This window comes from Caloenas nicobarica, chromosome 8 (assembly GCF_036013445.1).
Source record: "Caloenas nicobarica isolate bCalNic1 chromosome 8, bCalNic1.hap1, whole genome shotgun sequence".
Classification (NCBI taxonomy): Eukaryota; Metazoa; Chordata; class Aves; order Columbiformes; family Columbidae; genus Caloenas; species Caloenas nicobarica.
Window position 1 is genome coordinate 22,411,043 of NC_088252.1, and position 13,383 is coordinate 22,424,425.

Below are 13,383 nucleotides of genomic sequence, written 5' to 3' on the forward strand. Positions count from 1 at the left end.
CCTCCATCCTGACCCCAAGCTGTCCTCCTGCATCCAATCCCAGCAGCAGCCCTGCGGCAAACACGACCACAGCTGGGGAAAATCAACGCCAGAGAAACACATTTTCAGCTCCACTTTGCAATTTAAATTAAGTAGAAGGAGCCGGGCGTGCAGCCCCCAGCCGCTGCTCTGTGTGCAGCTGCAGGTCAGTGGCTCACATCACCAGCACCGGTGATATTGCTGCAGTCCTCTGTGCTGGCATGAGACTGATGGTAACGACACCACGTCAGCCTGCAGTATCATTAAAACATCCTAGCTGGGGCTGCAGTGAGTTTCTTTTGCAGGCACAGCACCTGCGATGCCCTCAGCCTCTTGGCTAGAGTACGTAGAAGTCGTTGTTGTTCGACAGGTCACTGTAATGGCAGAGGGCGAGAGCGGGACCCTGTACCGGCGGGGGGTCAGGTCGACTTCTGCCCTGAACCCCCTGTGCCGTGGGCCTGGCTGAGCCTGGCTTGCAGAGATGAGTGTCCCACTTGGGCTCAGCCGCAGCCCGATGCTTGCGCTTGAGTCTGCTGCCACCATTGCAATAGGTCCCACAACACCGGCATGTCAAGAAGTGCTTGGCTCGGTGTTTGGCCATTGACTCAGGGGCTGGGGCTATTCCTCCAGGAACGAGAGTCCCTGTCATGGTGCCCCGTGGGTCAGGTTGCCCTTTCAACCGGCTCCTTCTCCTCTGGACAGTGTCCAAGCTGATGTCCGACTGGGAGGAGCAGCTCTCGTTCCAGCCGGCGCCGGCGCTCAGGCTGCGCAACGGCAGGGCAAGCCGCAGCGCCTTCCAGAACTGGGAGCCAGAGCGCTTGGATTTCTCCCCCTTCCAGGTGACGAAGGAGACAGACTCCTTCAGCTGGAGGATGCTGGGGTGGGTGCACTGCAGTGGCCTGTACTCCACCACGATGAGCTTGGTGGCGATGGCGTTCTGGCACATGATGCCCAGCTTGAACTCCAGGAGGCTGATGCTCTTCTCTGTCAAGTAATCAGGACTCAGGACCACAATCATCCTGCGGCTCCTCTGGATGAAGTCAAACACGGCTTCAGTGGTATCTAAGAGTGCAAGGGCAGAGAAATTGGGGTGTGCAAGGGAGAGGGAGCAGGGAGAGAAAAGCTGAAGGAAGCTGGTGGCACACCTGCACAGATCCCCCCATCCCACAGAGAGAAACCTGGCAGAAGCCCAGTCAGTGACTTTTGACTTTCCCACACTCCTGCCGGCAGGGACTGCAGAAGCAGCAGCAGCATTTTAGCTTTGCAGTGGGGTTTTGAGAAGGCTGAAGTGGTGAACGAGAAGACAGGATGGTAGGATAAGCCAGGACCATACTCTGACTTCTGCCCTGCACGGCATCACTGCTGCCCAGGGAAGTGCAGGTGTCTGATAAAGGGCAGGTCTTGTTTGGGAACCACCTGCCTATAGCTCTGACAGCCCTTTACACAGAGGGGAACAAAGTGAAGCAAGCATGTAATTGTGGCACAGCTTGCACTGTCAAGGTTGAGACCCACCTCCCTCTCTCTCATGCTCTCTCATGTGGAAAAGGAAGCCTCCAAACTTAGAAAGCAAAAAATTCAGCCTTAAACATCTCCATCCATTCCTCTAGCTGTGATGGGAGGTGAAAATACTGTCCTTCAAAGCATTTATTTGGATTAATTGCAGTTTGTAAAGCTCAGCAAGATGCTGAGCTGGAATGGTGCCAGGCAAGGGCAGCATCTCTTTTATTATGAGTATTGAAAAGCAGCAAACCTGAAGGATGTCCTTGGAATTCTATCTATGGCTTGGGATGCAGTAAGCATATTGAAGGTGTCATGGCTAATGGGTGAGCAGTGGAAAGGATGAGAATTAATAGGGCCATGGCACTTAGCAAATTAACCCAAGCTGATTAACAGAACTGTAAAAACTTTAAAACCCACCCACTTACTGAGTGCTGGTGCCTGAGATGGACCTGAGGACAAGGTGGTGTTCAAGCAGGACAGGGAACACTAGAGTAAGAGCTCTTGCACAGAGAGAAAAACCACGTAGGAATGTCTTGCAAAGAGCTGTTCTGAGGACAAGAGCTACCTGCTGCTTCCATCACCCTTCACACTGCTAAAGCCATGATTCCTCAGTCTGGAGACTCCCCTCCCTCCCTGTCAGTGAAACACTAGTCTTTTATATAAATAAAAATACCTCTCCTTCCCTGCAATGGCAATGCCTCTTACTCTTCTAGCACTTGGCTGCCTCTTTCCTTATCTCACAGTAGAAGCTGCACCATATTGCACCTGGATGCATCTTATTTCAATATTGTCCAGAGCAATACCTTTTTTTCAAAGATATATGACTAGCTGTAAAACTCATTGTCACCAGGTTATTTTGGGACCAAGAACTTGGAATACGAAAAATGATTGAACAATAATATCCTAATGGAGAAAGTAAAGCACTGTTTGGCTCATTAACATAATATTGGAATTTAAAAGTATTTGGAGTATTTTTATCTTGTGTACAAGGTTTGGGGGGATTTTCTTCCCTGACACACACAGGAAAACACTGATTCATTGAAACGGCAAGTAGATTATAAAGTCAGTTCTATCCGAATTGTCACTTAATGCTGTGAAACGTTCTTACCACCCTATTTCAAAGGCACAAAGAATTGGCAGCAATCTCTCAATTTACTGAGCCCAGTCCTCATTCAAATCTTTCTATAACTGGTTGAGATCTATTTTGAAATCAGTCAAGCTTCAACACTTTCTGAAAGAAAAAGCTCCTTTGCTGGTTTGAAAGGTCTTTCTTTTTGAAACTGGAATTGTAGAACCACAGCAAAACGTAGGCAGGAGCAGCCCCTGGGAGGTCACCTATTCTACCTGCCTGCTCAAAAAGCAAAGGTTCAATTAATGTGAAGGATTCCAACACTGCCAAAACAAAATGTTTTGATTGAGCTGACAGTGATGGTTTTCTTTTATCAATCTTGAATTTGCAACGCTTTTTGAGACTCAGTATTTTTTTGGCAAGGAAAATGCTCAAATTCCCAAAAATAGATTTTATTTGTGAGAATGGGATGCATTTAGACTTGACTGAGCAGGATACCTTGGGATGTTCAGTTTACAAAATCCTGACTGGCCATTTCACAGTGTGCAGACAGGATGGTTCCTCCCAGTGATACCAATGGCACAGGATGGGACAGGCAGCAAGAATGCTGCAGGGGTTTGGGTACCAACAGAGCTGGAAATTTGATACTCTTGAGAGCTTTATACTATAAAATTCCACCTTTACTAAATGGTTACAAAGGACACCGCGTATTTTTGTTGGTTGTGTCTCCCCTAATGCACCCCAGAAATGTCACAAGGAGTAGAAGAGCCACACATTTGTCCCAGATCAATAAAAGCTGTGGGGTCATAGATCCCATACTCATACCCCATAGAGCACAAATCCATAGATTGGCACAATAATCCATTTTGCTCCTGTTGTGGAAGTGCTAGGCTCTCTCTCTACTTACCTGCTAGCGTGCAAACAAGGGAAAAAGCCAAGAAAGTGGCTTGGATGAGAAAATATGAAGCTGAATGAACCTTTTCTACCGAACTACCTGGAGGGTGATGAGCAAAGCAGCTTAAGAGTGAGTTTCATTTCTGTGGTTATGGCAGATTTCCAAGATTTCTGTTAAACACCCTGGCTTGGTCTCTCACGCAGAGATGGTGTTTCCTTCCCATCTTTCTATCTTGTGATTACCGAGTGAGTACTCTTCAGGTCAGAGACTCTCCATGTGTGCGTGTCCACTCCTGGGCGACACCTGAATGTTGTGTGTCACTGTGCTTCTGCCTGCATGGCCCTGGCAGCAGCGGTGGTGTCTCAGGATCTCTGCAGGCACACCATGAAGCAACCAGGAAAATGCCCCCCTCTAAGAAGGTGTCCCCAGATGATCTTGATACTTGGAATACACACAGGCATCTTTCTTTAACAGCCCTTTGCAGACATAATCGGGAGGAAAATGATACTTATGAGAAATGCACAAGGACTGAAATGCAAAAGTGAAAATGTTTTATTGAACAGCAAAATAAAATAATACTGACACTTCACAGACCAAATAACACAAAGGCAAAAAAAACATACAGAAAAGAGAAGGGAAAATTCTGGAACAGCTGTACAACATCAAATGGCACAGGGAGGGAAGATGTTTTTTCCAATTTGTGCCACGCTGTTTCCCCATGAAATAACAATGAGGAACTTCGTATGAGCTGCATATTGATAAATGTTAGGTTAGAGCACAGAAACCCAAATGAATCAACTGAACTGGACAGATGCTGTGACAGAATCCCACGATGGAAACCACATGTAGCATAGGATGAAATGGCAGGTGTATTTGAACTGCTTTGCAGATCTGCGTTACAGCTGGGACTGGGGTTTACCCCTGGCCTGACAGCTCCCAGCAAAGCCAGTGGTAAAGCTCCCAGGGGAGCAGAGCCCACTCCAGCACTATTCCTTCCACATTGCTCTCTCTGGACCTCTTGGGCCCCCTTCAAATCATCACACCTTTTTTGGGTGCTCTGCTGTTGTCTCTCAGCAATCCTGTTCTGAGGTCGCAATGGCACCAATGGCCACTGCAATGTATGCCAGAGAAGGTCCTGGTCCATTGTTTATCTGGAAAACTCTTTGAATAAAATCAGCAAAATAAATAAGGTGGATTTAACTTCCTAAAATAACCAGGCTAACTAAAGCATCAGCAGAAATTCTCTTGGTACCTCAGCCAGAAGTGAGATGTGATGTGGTGAGGTCTGGGATGCTAATTGAATTTATGCATATTTTTGAGTCAATTTTTTAAAAATTAAATTGGAGTCTAACACAATTCTGCTTTGGCCTCAGGGCCTTCCCTCTGCCTGCAGATCTGGCAGCTGATTACAGGAATGCTGAAAACACAAACAAAAAGGTGAAGCTGGGCAAAATGACACAGCTGTGATGGCTTCACAAAGCTGAACATGGTTTTGGGTACTATCTCATACAAATGAAGCTTTCTGGAGTAATGGAAGCAGCTCTGCTCTTCCACAGACAGCCACAGCAGAAAACCTCGTAACAGCAAAGCTTTTAAGCACTTCTGAGCAGATGAGGAGCTTCTCTGCCTTCAGAAAAGCTGCCTGCAATTTTACTGGCTTAGAGCACAGCTTACTTGGGGTAGAAGGATTAAGAAGGTGGTGAGAAAGCAGCTTTTTTTGTTCCACGTTTGTACAGTACCCATCCAACAGCATGGGTAGCTGTGGCTCCCCACTGCCATCGAATAATGTTATTAATCACATGATGCTAAGAGCAAGAGGCTTTGCTGATGCCAGGATTCAGCCCCACACCTTTAAAGCTGGGCTGTTTACTGGGATGCCCTTGAACCTTTTGGCTCAGCTGGAGGAACAGTGCAGAGATTCCAAATTGTAGTGCCTTTTTAATGCCATTATGAATGGCTATGCTTTACCCACTGGACACTAATAGAGCGAAAGCATGCGTCAGAGGTGACTCAGGAGCAACCATTATCAACAAAAAAAAAGCATGCACTTAGTGTGCGTAATACTAAATTCCACAATGAAGGGGGCAGGCCCTTGCATTGGGAGCTACAGGAGTATGGAGACACCTCCAGAGCTTGTAATTTTATGTGAAAACATTGTGAACAACAGTACTAGTCAATGCCAGAGCCCCGCTGTGCTTTGGTCTGTCCTACAAGGGAATGGACACCCCCTTCCTCGGTCTGAAAAGCCTGTCTGCAGGGGGTTAATTCACCAGGTCCTCTCCTATGCCTGCTGCCTCCATGAAAGCAAGGACTGGTGCTCAGTGTTTTTTTAATTTCCATTTTGTGCAAAGGTTGCAGAAGCTGAGACATAACCTCTGTTCTGCAGGTCTGGGCTGGAAACAGGATGGGTGGAGACTTGCTTTGCAAAGCCAAGGCTAGTTTAAACCTGAGCCCTGAATTACCCCTTGTCCTATCACAACAGGACCTATTAAAAAGTCTGTCCCCATCTTTCTTATAAGCCCTCTTTAAATATTGAAAGTTCACAATAAGGTCTCTCCAGAGCCTTTTCTTTGCCAGGCTGAACTACCCCAACTCTCTCGGCTTTTCTTCATAGTCTTACCCAGCTGGACAGAGCTAGTAGTTTTTAATAAGTTCAAATAAGTTTGTAGGGTCACCTGGGGAGCTGGACATATACCCAGTGTCATTCCAGAGGCCGCAGCAGCACCTTGCATGGTGCTTTCCCCCAGCCAGCAGCACAGAAAAAGTAGGCAGGTTCAGTAGTAAATTGCGGTTCCTTGCAGTGCTTGTGAAGTCCCTGAGTTTGCTTTACAAAGAAACATCTCTCAAACACGCTCCATGGCCTGTACTAATGAGAGATTTCCCCTGGATTATGAGCATTACAGCCCTGAAGGTTCTGGGGTACTTGGGAGACTGCAGAGTCCCAGAGACTGACCACTTATTAGTAGAAATGCTACAATACAAGTAACAGCCATTTCACATTGCCAAACTACCAGAATGTACTTGATTCTACAGAAATGTGGGGAGCAAAGATGAGAAGCCTCAAGAGTCTATGCTACCCCCACTGAAGCAGAAACCTGGGATCCCACAGTGATCGGGACTACATAGCTGGGACAGGTATGAAAGGCTCTATACTGGAGCCACCTTTCAAACTGTTCCACAGCCTCTGAGACAGGGACCAACAACCAGGAAGGAGTGAATCCATTTAGGAGAGGAAAGGAGCTCTGTCCCAGATGCTAACAAAGGTCCCATGGGAATTAGGGGTACTGGCCTATACAGACACCACGCTATCACAAGGTGCTGGCTGCATCCCACCAGGATAGCCCAGATTTAGACTCCGAACCCAGGGCTTGTGCGGTTGATGACAAGGACATGCATTTGCAGAGAGGAGGTGTATGCATCTTTGGTCTCTCTACTGCCAGGGCAGTAGAAAAGCTGCAGGGAGGCATGACTGTCCTCTGAAATGCCTGGGACACAGTCCTTCGTGGCAAAAACCCTGAGTTCCTTCCCACTCCCTGGCCTAACTTGTGGATTTTGGGGGTTTGTTTTGTTTTGGTGTTAAGCATTTTTCAGGCATATGTATGAGCCCATCAAGGCTCAAACTCCTGCTATTTTTTTTCACTGGCATTTCCACCCGCAGCTGCTTCCAGAATCTGCCGTTTGGGAACTTGGATTTCTCGCCTTTCCATTTAATGACAGTCAAGGCCGCTTTGGCCTGCTTCAGCTCCTTCACTTTGCTCTTCTTGATGGCTTTGTACTGCACTAGAATGACTTTGATGTTGCCCTTGGAGGCCATATTCTCTAGACCAGCCTTGAGCTCCAGCAGGGCTTGTGTCCCCTGCAAGACGTAGTTGGGGCTCAGGACAACAAGCAGACGTTGGCTTTTCTGGATGAAGCTCAGGGTTTCGTCTGTGACAACTGGGAGAAAGAAATATTGAGGCAGTTAGTGATGGCCAAGAACGTATTGGTGAGCTGCTGCCATGATACCACGTGTCTCTTGAAAAGGACAATAAAATCTCTTGGAGGCCCTCTCTAGAGACCATACTGGTGCTTCCCAACCCTGCAAGCGATTCCACGCAGGGCCTCCTACACCACAGCTGGTACCCACTGCCCCATACAATGACATCTTCTACTCACAGCCCCAGGCTGCCTACGGATGTTTCATCCTCCCATGCAACACAGAGATGCCTGAGGTACCTATATCTAAAAGGCACTGTACCACATGGCAATGACACCACCCAATGCCGTGAGGATGCCAGGTAGCCAAGAGGGATGCTCTGATAGGCTCCGATTTAGCTTCCTTCTGGTGAGAGTGAAAAAAGAGGTGCTCTGGAGCTAAGCAGGAAAATTGCCAGCTGGACAACACATAACCTCAAGGAAAAGACTCAGCCTGAAGAGGCGCTGGGAAATCTGAATGCCTACACTTACATCCTCCTCTGGCAGATGTCCAGAATGACTCTGGGTAATCCCTTCACTCCTCTTGCCTCAGTTTCCCCACATCAAGAACACACAATAAGTATCTACACCCTCCCTGAGCATCCTCATGGGTTAATTTGCTTTGGAAATACTACCATCCCAACCCCCGTTACTCATCCAGCTATTCCTGTTGATGTCATCAACGAAAGCAGATTTGAGTGTTTCCAGAAATGACAAGTAAACTGCTCTGAGGACTTTTAATGAAGTGTCCCAAAAGTGACACCCTTTGAGCTAGAGACATGTCATAGCGACTGTGGATCCTCTTTAATTTTCTAACATCTGCAGGTAGACTGTCCTTAGGTACCTTTCTGTAATTAATGTGAAAATTCCTTGTAAGTGTGAATCCCAGCGCTTGCACTCTCTGCTGCAGGATCTCCCACACTTCATTGACAAGGCAACACTCTTGACTGGTCAGAAAATACAATGGAGAATAAAGTAACGCTGATAGGAAACTTCATTTAGCTGTCAAGCACATTTCATTAGTTCCTGTCAGCAAACTCGGAGGATAATCCATCTCTCATTGTTTCTTCATCAAGGACAACATAACTCTCTACCTGTGACACAGATGCACACTCTGGAGGCATGACACCAGCTGCCAAAAGCTGTTCCCTACCCTGCTGTGCTTCCCCAAGAAGGACATTAGTCAAATCCCAAGCTAAGAAGCAATGAGGAAGCCCCAGAAGTGTTGCAAAGGGCTGTGCGATGACAAGCCACCCAGGCAGTGCTCTGGAAGGCTGGTGCTGTGTTGAGGCTGGCAGTGATGGCCACGGCGAGTGGGGACGGGTGAAGGGCAGGGAACCCAGGAGAGCTGTGCTGGAAGGAAAATGAGACCCTCCAAAGGGAAAGGGGAAGGATGGCAAGAAGCAGCAGAGAGAACAGGAGGGAGATGTATGTCTTGAGGAACAACTGGTAAGAAAAGCTCACAGCAAACCTCCTACGAGCCTGGTGCTGGCATCAAGCAAAGAGAGGCTGGAGGGTGCCCTGCCATGTCATCCAGGCTCTCCCTAGAAGGAACAGCACCAGGACTGCAGCTGTAGCTCTGTCCCCCGAGGCACATGTATTTATTTGCCCTCAAACTTACATGTGCTGTGTCCTAGCAATTATCTAGGAGATAGACAGAAGATCCCAGACTGATTCCGCTCCCTCTGTCACGCAGCTGGACTGCGACTCCAACAGTCCCTCTTGTCCTACCCAAAGAGACACCAATGGACTTTATCAGCCCAGGTTCTGTCATCAATGGCGTCCTGACCCAAAGCCCGTGAATTCAAAGTGGGGTGGTCTGCACTGGCAAAAGTTCAGGCTTTGAACTTTTAGTAGGCATCAGGGATCACACAGCCCACTCACCCCCAGGACACAGGAGTGTTGGCTAGATTTGTGCCCTTGCTGTGGCACCTGTGTGACCGTATGCATATCTGGAGAGTTTCACAAGCTTCCATTCTTAGTGATTCCCTGCATCCCTCCAGCACACACTGTGGCCAGAACCTTGTATGTTTTAGCATGAAACAGAAAAAAAAAAAAGTTACATTTTAATGAAGAGCCTCGCTACCTGCAACAAAGTACTCTTAATCATAGCAACTTAATTGTATGCCATGTTAGACACAGACACTACAATTAATGAGGGTGAGTGGGAGGCCTTCTGGGAGGGCATGTGATCTTCTCAGTAATGTTGGCACGGTGCTCTCCACACCTCCCTGCAGCAGACACTCCTGGTTTTTACAGACACTCATAATTACCCTCGCTGTGAACTACCAGTCTGGTCCAGGATCACACTCTCCCTGCCTCTTTTCTTTCTAGCCTTGACTTTATCCCCTTTCTTAAGGCAGCTCAGAGGGTTTGCATGAAGGTCAGTGGTCCAGTTCCCTCATGTCGATACATCAATCACTCCTGCACATCACTGCTGTGGGGAGCAACTCAAATGACCAACAACCACCACTTGCCCACTGCAGCCTTTTTGGTGGCCTAGAGCATCTGCAACATTGTCACATGAAGCAAAAACATTAGAAGATACCAACAAGAATGTGTTTGTGCAAATGGGGAAAAAAACCAAAGGATAAAGTTAATCTGGATAGGTCAGTTCCTATCAATTATCAGTACCTCAAAGAACAATAAAGAGAGGTTGCACATGGAACGCAGCCCTCTGTGAAATACTCACTTCCCCCAGGGAGGCTGTCTCTGTCGAAGATACACAGCTTGTACCCAAACTCGTTCTCCAAGACTCCCCGCAGTGTCAGCAGCACAAATTCCTCCTCCTCCGCGTTGCGTGCGTAGGATACGTACACATCGTACTCCTTCCCGTCTGAGCATTGGGAGCACAGAGAAACACAAATGGCAGAAGAGACACTTGTGATACTGCACATGCTGAGCCCTCGACTTGCTTCCCGGGAAAAGCAGATATGAAAGCTTGCTTTGAACCCAGGCATCGCAGGTTGAGACACATCGATTTATATAGTTACAAGACAGAAGTGCTGCCTCTTTGACTACTCAGCCTGAACATGAAGGTACTGAGACACTGCTGGGTCTCTGAAAGCATGAGATCACAGCAAGATGGTCAACCCATTCTGTCCAGTGTCCCTTTGTCTTTTGACATCTCTGACATTGCGTCCTCTCATTGCTGTCTATCCACATGAGCGGTCCCACCAGACAGCAACTTGCACCCTGCCTACACCTTCCGAGAGCGACCGCAGTCCCTTGGCAGGTTCACACCACAAACTGTGAGGGCTTGAACACCCTCCTCATACTACAGAGGAAGAAATCTCAGCTCAGAGTCCCAAGAGATGAACTCCCAGTAACACGGAAGCTGTGAAAGAACTGAGGACAAAAGAGTGACTTCCATATCCATCCTTTTGGATGCCTTCCCACATGTTAAAGCAAATCGCCCTGGATTTGTAAATCCTTACATAGAGTCACTAGAGAAACCAGGGACTTACTGAAACTTGATGACTTATCTTGCCCATGAAGGGTCTGGCCTGTAGCAGGTTAAAATAAATATAAGCCCTTTAACTCCTTACCTAGGATGGTTTCATCTGTTCCAAAATGAGCCCGATAGAAGAGGACCATTTCAAGCCAATAAGCATGATAGACGACTATCAGCACCACAACGAGCAGGACAGTTGCCCCCAGTCCACAGGCCAGCTCCACGGTGTACTTCGGTGCTGCAACTGGGTTCGAAAAGAAAGAGGAGATCTGGTTTACCAAACAGCTTGAGCCTTCAGCTAAGCAGAAACAAGCTTGTGTCACATGCAGCCAAACACCATAGAGGAACAGCCAAGAGCCAAGCTGGCCCTTCAGAGGAGGGTGGCCAAACCAAGGCTTTTCTGGCAGGACACATGATGGCTGGCCACCCTGGAGTCCCCATTCTGGGTTACTAGGTCTGGTTGGGCTGGCAGAGCAACTCAAAGCACAGGTTGGACTTCTGTCTCTGAGCAAGACCCTGGGAGCAGCCAGATGGTAGAATAACCCGTTGATGGAAACCACTTGCACAGTCCAAAGTCAGCTCATGAATGTGACCTTCTCAGCAGTATATGTAAACTCTTGGGGCAACACAACAGCATTTACTTCTAGGAGAGCCAACCAAAGCTCACCTGCTGCAAAATAAAGGCAATGGCCACCATTTTCCCTCCCCAAACACACACAGTTCTTGTGGTTTGCCCCAGACTGACAGCAAGGATATAAATGGCCATGGCCTCATTGTTTTCTGCCAGGAAAGAAGAATCTCAGTTCCTTAGAGAAAAGCTGAAATGCTCGCAAACAAATAGAACAACCTATGGACATCAAGCCAGAACACCACAGCCTCATCCCCCTCCAATTTGTACAGTGTCTGTCGCACCACTGCTGCTTTTTTTTATTAAGGACAGAAAATAACTCTTCTAACTGTATCCCTGGGCAACTCTGTTTTCATGGCAATTCAGGTAGCAGCTGACATGCACACTGGCAAACTGCACGATGAAAGAACAACAGTGAGTAGAAATATCATCAAATTCCAAGATTTTACTAGAAACTGAATTACAAAAAAAGAAAACTGAAAGAATTTAACAACTTTCATTAGGTAATGAGCAGCAGAAGTACATGAGAAGGAGAGGGAAATCATCCAGAAAAAGCAGGAAATGTATATAACCTAATGTAATGAAAGAGTTGGAGCCAACATATATAGATACTTGCTAAAAACTGGAAGATAAGTGCTGAGGGGTTAGGTTCTGGCATATTTCATGTTCCTATGCACAGTGGGATGGTCTGCAGTGAGCTTAGTTTAAGGCTGTTCTGCCAGCAGTGGTTGCGGAAGGTTCTTGGATTTTGCTCTGGAAGAGAGCACGAAAGAGGGGTGATGAGTAACCAGATCTGCTCTGAGCAAACCCACTCAACTGTCCAAGAGCCGATGAGGGAGGGAGAGAGAGGATAGTACAGATCAGTCCACTAAAAACCAGCATTTAGGTACTGCTGTAAAGAGAAATAATCTGAAGATTTTAGATTTGCTTCTGCTACATGTACAAACATCACCATCCCTGAAGAATTATGTATGTAGGATGAACACACTGGCAGATGGTTCCAGCCTTTGTCAGTTGTGTGTTTGGTCTATCGATCCTTCCCAGTGATCTAGAAAAGGTTTGTCTCAATGGAATGGGACTAAAAAGGAAGGAGGATAAGTACAAAGAAAGAAGAGAAAGAGCTCGTCCAGGAAAGAACTCTGTGATCCTTCCCATGTTAAAAGGGCAGAGTGGGAGGAAGGACGTGTCTGGCATGAGCTACACAAAGCATCCTGTCGCATTTGTCGCAGCGAGGGAAGACGCAAACACTTAATATAAGTATCAGCAAACTTCAGCTTTATTACAGAGCAGTTCACTTTTATACATGTTCCAATAATTATGCCTACTAGTCATAACCTGATTGGCTAAAGTCTAGGGATTACATTAACTTAATTCGTCTAGCAACAGATATTCAGTATAATCAGTAATTGGCTTATGCATATTACAAAACGCAAGCTCATTATTGGTTACAACTTAACTGCCAGCTCCACCCTTAGATTCGTTTCGTTTCTACATTGTTTTTCCCAACGAACTTCTAACAGCAAGGCTTTTGTTTGTTACACATTAAATGTCAAGGTCCTTATAATTTTGCCAGGTCAGTGTCTTGCTTGTGGCTCACATGAGCTGGGTTCGCTGCTTATCTAACTCTTGTTCTGCTAACTGTATTAAATTCACATAGCCCCTACTATCTAACCATCCCTCCACAGCATCCCTCATGGGAGAGGGAAGGTCTGACCTACAGCAAGCAGGTATTGAAGCTCTAGATGAGGTTGACAAGAGAAATATCCGCCGCAATCAGGAAACATCACACACTTATAGCGAAGGCTCAGTTCTTATTACTGAGAGGTGGATCTGAGAACGCGAGCAAGATCTTTGATGCAAGAAAG

The 13,383-nt window shown here is 47.0% G+C and overlaps 1 protein-coding gene across 2 annotated transcripts in view; it reads right to left on the reverse strand.

Moving 5' to 3' along the window:
• Window positions 1–355: 355 nt before the first annotated feature.
• Window positions 356–13,383, reverse strand: part of IL1RAP (interleukin 1 receptor accessory protein) — a 48,806-nt gene continuing 35,778 nt past the window's right edge. The window contains exons 9-11 of one of the 2 annotated variants that reach the window (XM_065640374.1): window positions 10,985–11,134; window positions 10,129–10,272; window positions 356–1,080 (exon numbers count right to left, since the gene is read on the reverse strand). In XM_065640374.1, coding sequence (XP_065496446.1) covers window positions 356–1,080; window positions 10,129–10,272; window positions 10,985–11,134 — 1,019 coding nt within the window. Of the gene's footprint in view, window positions 1,081–4,067; window positions 7,419–10,128; window positions 10,273–10,984; window positions 11,135–13,383 lie in introns of those variants that run through there. The other variant, XM_065640375.1, reaches the window with a different exon arrangement.